General features: G+C 40.1%; 1 protein-coding gene across 3 annotated transcripts; it reads right to left on the bottom strand.

The window, feature by feature from the left end:
* Positions 1-1,764: 1,764 nt before the first annotated feature.
* PRDX3 (peroxiredoxin 3) lies at positions 1,765-9,978 on the bottom strand. Of its 3 annotated transcripts, none has more exons than XM_044662596.1 (7): positions 9,339-9,978; positions 7,651-7,780; positions 6,800-6,941; positions 6,095-6,230; positions 5,545-5,648; positions 4,017-4,182; positions 1,765-2,684 (listed from the first exon to the last, which is right to left on the bottom strand). In XM_044662596.1, exons 1-7 carry the CDS (start codon positions 9,372-9,374, stop codon positions 2,631-2,633), a joined length of 768 nt encoding a protein of 255 aa, XP_044518531.1. In that variant the 5' UTR covers positions 9,375-9,978; the 3' UTR covers positions 1,765-2,630. The 3 variants fall into 3 exon arrangements, with proteins under 3 accessions (XP_044518531.1, XP_044518530.1, XP_044518532.1); XM_044662595.1 differs by lacking the exon at positions 9,339-9,978 and adding an exon at positions 7,907-7,965 and having other exon boundaries at positions 7,651-7,781; XM_044662597.1 differs by lacking the exon at positions 4,017-4,182.
* Between the last annotated feature and the right edge of the window lie 411 nt (positions 9,979-10,389).

Raw genomic sequence — 10,389 nt, forward strand, 5'->3', positions numbered from 1 at the left:
GTTTCTGGAGGCACCAGCCTCTACAAAGAGGCCTCCTGTCTTAGAGGAGGCCTCCTCGTGGCTAGAAGCCTTGCTTAACTCTGTGTCCCCTTTGCTGGGGCCTCTGAAGCCCTGCCTGGTTTGGGCCTTTGGATCAGGTGAGAGTATCTCTCTCTCATTTTCCCTACCTTCACTCTTCCTGTTTTGTAAATAAACTACCATAAAAGTCATCCTGACTCGGGTCTTTCATTGGAATTGTGAAAACTGATCCTGGTGACCATAACTTTAAATATCCGTCCAACCAGAATTTTTACCTTTTACAATTCCTGTTCCTAATCCTAATCCAGAGCTCTAGCCAGTGAATCACCTAACTGCCCAGGTGGGGTTTATTGCGTTACAAAACCAGCAGTTGGAGATATTTCTTGATTTTTGTCAAATGTCTGCACTGAAGTATAGAATGTGCATGGTTGGCATGACCAAGGTCAGAAAAAGCCTCTTTTTCTGAGGAATCCCACAGGAAATCTGGAAGTAAAGAAATAATTCCCCCCCCTCTATATCCCTACTCTCCAAGGTAATGCCAATGCTTATTTCAAGGAAGGTGGCATTTGGGAGAAAATCCTAAGGAGTAGAAAAAGAGGAAATCTCTCAACTTAAGAAGGATTTGCTAAAGAAGGGTAATGGTGGACCCAGCTGAGTCCAGGGGAGATGCAGGATCACAGATGACCGATTCAAAATTGGACATTGTGACTTTTTTTATTTCTAGGCAATGTGGGTTAAGTGACTTGCCCAGGGTCACACAGCTAAGAAGTGTCTGAGGCCAGATTTGAACCCAGGACCTCTTATCTCTGGGCTTGGCTCTCAATCCACCGAGCCACCCAGCTGCCCTGACATTGTGACTTTTAAAGTTATCTAGTCCAGTCTTTTCATTTTACAGATGAAGAAACTGAGGTTCAGAGAGAAGACCCTAATTTGCACAAGGTTACACAACTGGTAAATGACGAAGCCAGAGTTCAAATATCACCACAAATAGAGTTCTTTTTCCCCTGGATCGTGTGGAAGAATGGCTACTAAATAATTTACCAGCCCTTTGTCCAAATGGGCTGACCCAGGCTTTTCCCCGTCTTGTGCCATCGGGATGAGGTAGCTACTCCTCACCCCCATCCTGTCAGCTTCTGACTTGTGCTGCAGCCAGAGCTGGTGACCCCCAATGGGTCTCCTCTCAAGATGCAAACCGCACAGGTGTTGGGGGTGGGGGTGAGGGTGACTCAGCATGCATCAGGTTCTGACAACAGTCCCATCCTGTCCCAGATGGACCTTTGCTCCCTAATTGGCCTGGGATCCTGAAGTGCAAGTTCCACTCCGTGAGTGGCCTCTCCAGATAGCTGGGTGGCTGGGAAGCCCGAGCTGGAAGACCAAGCCATGAGCACAGGGAGGCAGGGTGGCCCCGAGAAGTTTAGCCCCTCTTGGGCCCACTCCAACCCTCTAAAATACATACTAGGGGTTGTCCAGCCTCTGCCTGACAACCTCCTGGGAGGTCCCCAAGAGGCAGCCTTGTTCCACATCTACATTTGGATGTCCGAGTGTGAGCAAGAGGAACGCTGACCTCCATTCTGTCCCCAGAGCTAGGGTGGGAAATTTTGGGGGAGTTGGACAGCACCTTCCTAGAAGTGCTTCCTGTTCTGGCTGTTCTGGCTCTGGGGGCTGTCTGAAGGCCTTTTTCCTCGGACACTTGGCTCCCTGCACTTCTTCCTCTCTTGGGCAGTTATAGAATTAACAGCATCAAAATACTTTAAAATGTCTTTATTCTTGATCAAAGGAGTACAGAGTTATTCTTCAGGAAGAAAAATAAATGTTCAACAATCATTTCCAAAATTGCATTATTATGCAACTTGGAGATCCAACAGATATCCTTTATAATTACATTAAATAGTATTTGAAATGTATCAAGACAAAGTTTACTTAAACATCAAATAATGGTGAAATGAACCTCTGAATTAAAAATCTCTGGTCTGCCCACCATGATTAACTATGATAACTTACCACTGTAAGTGTTGGATTTTTCAAAACAAATATAATTCATACTTGTCTTACATTCAAATGTGTCATGAGTCAAATTAGACCTCTGAAGTTATCTCTAATCACAGGACATTCACTTTATGGAGAAAAAAAGGCTATAGTTTAATTAAAAATAAAAACTGCAGAGACAGTTAAAGGAAAACAGTTATAACTATTTACCTGTAACTCAAGACCCCCAAGGCATCCTGCTTAAATGTTTGCCACACCAGTTTTTGTGCATAGAGGCAATGAAAAATTTCTTTAGTCTATAAATTCACAAAGGGAGCTTCTATATTTGAAAGAAGATGACAAATATATAGGAAGTGCAATTTATAGAAGGGAACTAAAGGAAACGCAAGGATTTGTTACTAAAGGAACCTTTGAACTAACAATAACCACTAAGGTCAAATAATTTTTTTAGGGGGGCAGTTGTATGAAAACTGAGCATTTGGGGGTGATATTCCCAGACAAAAGCATGAAGTGCATATATTCTACACTTCTATATGCAGTAAATTCCTTGTAAGTTATTGTAGATTCCAATTTGTGGTTTCTTCATAATTTAAAAAGTCATGCAGGTCTTCAATACACGGAATAGCTTATTTATTCACTTTCTCAAAGTATTCTTTGGAAGCAGTAGGAGATGGCTTGATCTGAAAATACACAAATTTTGGTGGTACAATTAGAACTTATCGAGAATTTTATGTTCCCCCAAAGATTACAATTTCATACTTTTGAAAAAGGTGATTTAAAAAAACATTAAAAATCATTTACCTTATATCTATCAGATAAACAAAAAAGGAAAATGACAATTTTGGAAGGGCTTTGGGGGAAAAGGCACACAAGTGTGCTGTTGGTAGAGCTATGAATTGGTCTAGCCATTTTGGAAAACATTTTAGAATCATGCTTAAACTGTTATAAAACTGTGACCCAGCTATACCATCTATTAAACCCTGCCTTCTCACCTAGAAAAAAAAAAACAACAAAGAAAAAGTAGTATGTAAAACAACAACCAAACAATATTTATAGCAGCTTTTTAAATGGGAGCTAAAAATTGGAAATTGAAGGGCAGTCTTCCTAAGGGAATGGCTAAACAAACCATGTTATAAGAAATAAAAACATGGACAATCTTAAAGCAACCAGGAAAGATTTTTATAAACTAATATAGAGTGAAGTGGGAAGAACTAAGAGAACAATTTATAAAATAACATTACAGAAAAAAAGTCTTTCAAAAATTTTATAAACTTTGACCAATGTAATAATAAACAGAATGAAGATGAAACGCTACTAACCTTTTGACAGAGGCAAGGAACTCAAAATGCAAAAAGAGACATACATTTTTGGACATGGTTAAATGGGGGAATTTGTTTTCTAGATTATGCAGAGATATGTTGAGGGATTTTTGGAAATTTGCTAAATGGGAGTTGGGGTAAGGGGGCAGTGGGAAGGGCGAAATTAAAAAAAAACTTGATTTTTTAAAATTTGAAAAGGAATAAAAAATAATAGCTCTTTAAGATAAAGAAAATTACATCAATATTTTTTAAGACACAGGGAATCCTGCTATTATCTTCCATAGTATAATCAATGATCAAATTTAATCATTTATATACAATGTTAATTTCCATTCCGAGTATTTGTTCTTGCCTTTTCTTACCCTTACAGACTTTTCAGGGCAGTTCCTGGCAGCAAAGAGATCTATGATTCTCTTGGTTAGTTTCTGAATGCCAAAATCAATTTCAAAACTGAATATACTGGGCGCAGCTGGTAGCTCAGTGGATTGAGAGCCAGGCCTAGAGACAGGAGGTCCTAGGTTCAAATCTGGCCTCAGACACTTCCCAGCTGTGTGACCCTGGGCAAGTCACTTAACCCCCATTGCCTAGCCCTTACCACTCTTCTGTCTTAGAACCAATACTCATTATTGATTCTAAGATGGAAGGTAAGGGTTTAAAATGAAAAACAAAAACAAAAACAAAAACTGAACATACCGTAGGTGAATCTGGTGTCCAATTTGCTGGACAGACTTCTCCATGCACTTCCACAAACTGGAATGCCTTCACTAAACGCAGAGTTTCTTCTACACTTCGGCCCACAGGGAGATCATTGATACTCATGTGTTTAATAACTCCATTAGGGTCAATTATGAAGAGACCTCTGTATTAAAAGAGTTACCTATTAGTATTCAGGCAGAGAAGATTTAGTCTCTCAGAAATTAAGTTTTCCTTGCCCCACTGATGCCTGAAGTTTGCAGTCCTTTAATAAATATTTGCAGGGTGGCTAATATATGCAGGATACACTTTTAGCCAAATCTCTTTTCTCTGCAATAACCACATAGTTATTGCAGAGAAAAGAAGTTTGGAGTTATCCATAGAGATTACAGTAGAAACCAGGGGAGTGGATGAAATTACAAAATAAGGAAGTATGGCAAGAGGGGAGAAGACCAAAAACATAACCTTGGGGAATACCTTTATTTAAGGAATAAATCAGTCATTTGGAATGGAGAGTGAAGAACTAGGAGAATTCACAGAATAGAAAGGAAGCATGGTACAGTGCAAAGAGCCCTGGAGTTATCCAAACATTTGGACTGGAGTCTCAGCTCTGACACTTACTGGTTCTTTGACCTTAGAGGTCTCATTTAACATGTATTCAATTAAAATTTATTAATTATCTACTAATGAACACCTCATAAGTGGAAGTGCTGTTTGTGAATAGAATGCCTGTTCCAATTCTCCCTTAGACATTTACTACCTGTGTGACCTGGGAAAATCATCGAATCTCTCTCCTCCTCAGTTTCTTCATTTGTCAGAATATGGAAAGTGATAACACCTTCCTTCCAAAGTTATTGTAAGGATTAAATAAGGAAAATGTCTGTAAAATACTTCATAAAACCTTAAAGAGCTTTATAAATATCAGCTATATTTTTTTAAATTGTAAACAACAAAGAAGTATATAAAACAAGCTATTATTATGGAATAGTAATAATACTGCTATCTTACACTCATCTAGTATTTTACAGTTTTCAAAAATACTTTCATGAACATTATCTTATATGATCCCCACAATAACTCTACAGGTTCAAGACACATCTCAAAGCTATCTCCTTCCATGAATTTTTTCTTGATAAAAATCATATCTGGTCAGGGAGGGGGAGCTCCTCTGAACCTTTATGGCATTCATTTATAGCATTTATCCCATTCTGCCTTTTATTAGTTATTGCTTATTATTCTTCTCTACCAAGTAAAAAAAGTAAGCTAATTGATCTTTTTATTCTCCTTAGCACATAACACTGTCGAATAAAAATTTTTTAAAGAAATATTAGTACCCATCTCCCAGGGCTGTTGTGAGGATAAAATGAGATATTTGTAAGTGCTTCGCAAATCTTAAAGCATTATATAAAAGCTACCTTATTGTCAGCAATAATAGTAATAATATATATTTTACAATGCTTTACTAAGTTCTAGTTTTGCAACATTAAGTGGTACATGCAAATTAAGATTAACAAGTAAAAAGCCTTACCTTAATGCAAGGCCAGGTCCTTCAAGCAACACACCATAGTCCCGAGAAATTTGTTTGGTTAAATCTGATAGGAGTGCAATATTCATATGGCCTAAGCCACCACTCTAATTAAAATGTAAAAAATTATTCTTGATGTTAGAACATAAAATGTGTAGTTTAAAAACAAATATATTTACTGGACAGGAAAACACATAGTAAGTCCTTAATTAATGTTTATGTGAGGAAATTCCTTCCAGTTGGCCTCTATGTATAACCTTCCTTGTCAAAATACTATTGGGTAATGGTGTGATTTAGTAGACCTGGATAAAACTATCAGACCTTGAAAATCACATGACCTCAAAAAGATAATGATCAGCTTATCTGTTTGAATTTCTGAGAATTCCATAGGTGACAGTTTAATATTGTCAACATATTCTAATAGTAAGTTTAAAAAAAATTATTATAGTGACAATCCTGCTAGATTGGTATCTTGAGCTTTTTTACTTTCTACATATCTAAGTCTTTTGAAGTCTTTTTAGGTAATGGTCAGATCAATGGTTCAGTTTTATACCTTTCTTGGTGTATTTATCCAGGCAAGATGGCTAAATTGGGAATCCACTGAAACAGCAACCACTTCACAGTTCACATCATGAAATTCATTAGCTTTGTCACTAAAAGCAACGATTTCTGTTGGACATACAAAAGTGCTAGAAGGGGAAAAAAAAGATGATTAGGGCAATCTAATACTGTATTTCCATTAAGTCAGAATTTGAACACAGGTCCTCTGACACAAATCTGGTACTCCTTTCTCCATATTATACTGTCCCCTAAAGTTTGGAGAAGCTCCTCACCTTCTAGAAGGTTTTTCACTAGCTTATGATTTACTTGGCCACAATTAAGAAACATCATTTATGGTTTACAACTCCATTAGGTTATGGAGTTGGGAAGTGTTTTAGTGGAGTAAAGGCCCACATTAATGAAATCATGGATCATTTGAAGTAATGAAGACATTACATATACATTTAACATAAATAAGACAAATATTTAAGTGTTAGAGCTAACTAGAACAATAACTAGAAACAGCCATTTTTACAATGATATTCTGGCATATACAAATTCATCTACTTTAAAACTAATTGTTATATGGAATAATTCTCCTCTCTTTTAACTAGTAACAGACTCAAGCTATATGCAAGGGGATTCAAGATAAAAACTCATAAGGAAAAACTCTGGAAAATATGAGAGAAACCTGTAATAGGATAGAGGAAATACTTACAAATCCAGAGGGTAGAAGAAAAGTACCAAATATTTGCCTTTAAAGTCATCAAGGCTTATTTCTCTGAATTCTCCATTGACAACAGCTGTACCCTTAAAATGTGGAGCATGTTGGGTGACAGCAGGCACATAAGTTGAAGTACCTTAAAAATATGTATGTATATAAAAAGCATTATTAGAGATCTGAGTTCAAGTCCCATCTCTGACAACTTGCAAATCACTTATCCTCTCAGTGATATTAGTTGATTAAATTAATTAATGATTAATAGAGCTTTTAATGCAAAGTTTCAGCTCAGGACAACTCTTCCTTCTACAAGTAGATATATGGTTATTGGATGAAGCTTTTGGAAGATTTTCCAAGGTATTTAAAGTCTGAAACTTTTTAGGGATTTTAAACATACTTTCAAATTTAAAAAGATAGGATTGGATTAGATGACTTTGGAGGTCTAAACTGATCCTACTAAGGGCCAGTGGGTGCTAAGCATTGGGGATATAAAGACTAGATTTACTAAACTGCTCTTGCACAAGATAGATTCAGTTGTAGTACATTTATATGTGCACATTTTCAAAGCCATTTAAAAATATTTTATATTTCTGAAATTTGGTTGTAGCAAAGCTAAAAAGCAAATAAAAGTAAAAAGCAAAAGCAAAGCAAAGCCTATGGCATAAAAAATGAATTTCTATTTTATGTTGAATACGATGGATGTTTGCAAACATTTACAATATAAGTAACAAAATCCTGAACCATAAAACATTACAGGGTTCAGTTGCTCTTTACACAAGAAGTGGTATCTAGAAATGTGTCACTTTCTACTTTTGCCCCCAAAATGGAGATTAATGGAGAGGACTTACTGGTGCTGAAGGCCAATTTTGGACTGGTAGCACTTGTGAGTATTACGTTGGCTGGGAATTTGTTTCTGGTAGCAACAGTCCTAAAGGCTGCAGAAATTCCCAAGGGAAAGGAGCTCACATGCCGAGCAACCTATTAAAGAAACATTTTTTTTCTTATTGTAAATTAAGAAAAAAACACAAAATCCCTATTTTGTTGTAGGGCTAGAATCAGGAAACCGGGAGTAACTTAGAAAACATAGATTATAAGGGATCTTCCATCACTAAATGTCCTTGGCCCCAAAGAACAATTCCAGTTAGTAGAGGAGAGCTTAGCATTTGTCAGTTCTCTTAGTTTTTAACATCTTTTCACCAGAGGAAAAGGGAGAAAAGAAAGGAACTTGTTATAAAAGTGGTTTGTTGTAGTTGTTTAGTCCTGTCCCACTCTGTGACCCCATCTGAGGTTTTCTTTTTGTTGTTGTTTTCAAACCCTTACCTTCCATCTTGGATTCAATACTGTGTATTGGCTCCAAGGCAGAAGAGTGGTAAGGGCTAGGCAATGGGGGGGAGGGGGGGAGGGGGTCACACAGCTAGGAAGTATCTGAGGCCAGATTTGAACCTAGGACCTCCTATCTATAGGCCTGGCTCTCAATCCACTGAGCCCACCCAGCTGCCCCATCTGAGGTTTTCTTGATAAAGCTACTACAGTGGCTTGCCATTTCCTTCTTCAGCTCATTTTACAGACAAGGAAACTGAGGGCAAATAGTATTATGTGACTTGCCCAAGGTCACACAAGTAAATGTCTCAGGTAAAATTTGAAATCGGAAAAATCAGTCTTCCTGACTCCAGGCCTGGCACTCTATCCACTGCTTCATCTAATTGCCCCTAAGAAAAGGGGTAAAACGTTACCAATAGTCAGTGCCAGTTAATTCATCTCTAGTCTAGAGCATTTGAAAAGATGACAAGACCATTCCAAAGTTCCCTCAAGGGGCAGTTTCATCTGCCAGCACTGCCCACGGGCCTACGTGCCATATAGTGTAATGCCTTCTGTATACCACCTGCTGAACTGAACCCTGCAAACAGGCGCCTTTGTAAAGTTGACCTATCTGGGCAGTCCCTTACAAATGGGTCATTAGCAGCAATTAGGTACTGAAAAGAGAGCAGCAGCTGTATATTGCGTCCAGAAAAGAGAAAGCGAAGGAGAAGGAGGAAGGGAGGTAAGAACTCGGAAACTGGCCTAGGAGAACTGAAAAAAAGCAAGATTGGGGTGGGGTGGCCAACTGGGAGACCAAAGGGAAGGATTGGGAGCACAGGCATTGCCCAGGCGCATGGGGAGGAATGAAGAGGAATGGGGGGGGAGGGGGACGGCCACTACTTTAAGGGCTGGAGGTATAAAGAGAAAAGTTATTGCTCTGGGAGCTAGAGGAAAGGAAAGAGGGGAAATGGGGGACGCGCTGAAAGGAGGGGACGGGCAGGCCTCAACAAAAAGCCGATCTCTGTTGCAGGCAGGCGGCTGAGCAGCACAGAAAGCCTCTTATCTAGCGGCTCGGAACGTGCAGTGATCCACACGGCCCCATCTGCAGCCAGGCCCCGGGGCCGGACATCTCTTCAGGGTGGAGAAGGAAGCGCGGAAGCCGGTGTCCGGCCGGTGGGGTAGAAGACTCCAACTTTGGGGGCTTTGCCGCCTCCGCCTCTTGCCCCAGGCTACTCACCGAAGCCCGAAGTAACCTTCCCACGGCCGCCGCCATCTTCCAAGCTTGGGGAGAGCAGGCGAGCAGCGGGGAAACCTAAGAGAGGCGGGACAGGGGCGTGGTTTGGGGGTCAGGGGCGGGGCCTAGGGATGGCCGGAGGTGGGGGCCTGGGAGAGCTCAGATCCCTCGAGTCCGGGCCACTAGCTAATTAGGGGTGGTGTTGGAGGAGGCGAGGGTCCAGGCATAATTATAGGATTGCTGGGTGGGCTACGGCCCCGACTCCGGATAGAGTGTTACGGTCACCTAATGAGGACCAGAGAGGGGCCAAGGTCATTCCTTCCCAGGACCGGAACGGGGAAGGACGAGTGTGGTGGCTTCGGTACCCTGGAGGTGGGGCTGCCGCGGAAAGAGGGCCCAGGCCTAGGGGGAAGGCCCAAAGTCTTGGGACTCGGTTGAAGATTAATTGGGCGAACCTAAACCCGGAGATAGAGAAGGGGGGCGGGGAGGAGAGAGGCCATTTCCCGCCTTTTTCCCCCTAAGCTACCCATTTCAACAGTCCTTTCCTTATCGTAAGTTCCCTCTCCTTCCCCCTTATCTCGCCTTTTCCAGGCCCCAACACTACCTGCTGCGTACTTTTTTGACCATTTCCAGAACTGCAGACTCTCGCACGCTGTAGCAGTCAATAAATGTTTGGCGAATTGAATTGTATTATATTATCCTTTCATTGTTACCAGACAGTGAATTTTGCTTACCGAAAAGATTTTAAAATCAGCCTGCCAAACACAGCTAAGGCTTGTGGGAATACAAAGTATATCTTTCAATTATATACTTGCATAACTTGTTTAACCATTCCAGTTTTTCTCCACCTCCAAAAAAAGCACATTTTATATATTTTGTAGAGGCAACTGGGTGACATAGTGGATAGAGTATTGATCTTGGAGTCAGAAAATCCCGAGTTCAATTTAGCCTTAGATATTAACTAGCTGTGTGAACCCAGGCAAACTCAGAAAATCCTGAGTTCAATTTAGCCTCAGATATTAACTAGCTGTGTGAACCATAACTTCTGTTTGCC

The sequence above is a fragment of the Gracilinanus agilis genome, chromosome 2 (genome assembly GCF_016433145.1).
Source record: "Gracilinanus agilis isolate LMUSP501 chromosome 2, AgileGrace, whole genome shotgun sequence".
Lineage (NCBI taxonomy): Eukaryota > Metazoa > Chordata > Mammalia > Didelphimorphia > Didelphidae > Gracilinanus > Gracilinanus agilis.

Bases quoted from the DNA above. Each gene is read 5' to 3' on its own strand.
- PRDX3 (XM_044662595.1), bottom strand. From the start codon at position 7,965: ATGCTAAGCTCTCCTCTACTAACTGGAATTGTTCTTTGGGGCCAAGGA. The intron at 6,942-7,650 runs GTAAGTCCTCTC...CATATTTTTAAG, and splicing joins AAAATTGGCCTTCAGCACCA to GTACTTCAACTTATGTGCCT. The intron at 5,649-6,094 runs GTATAAAACTGA...CATTTTAATTAG, and splicing joins GGATAAATACACCAAGAAAG to AGTGGTGGCTTAGGCCATAT.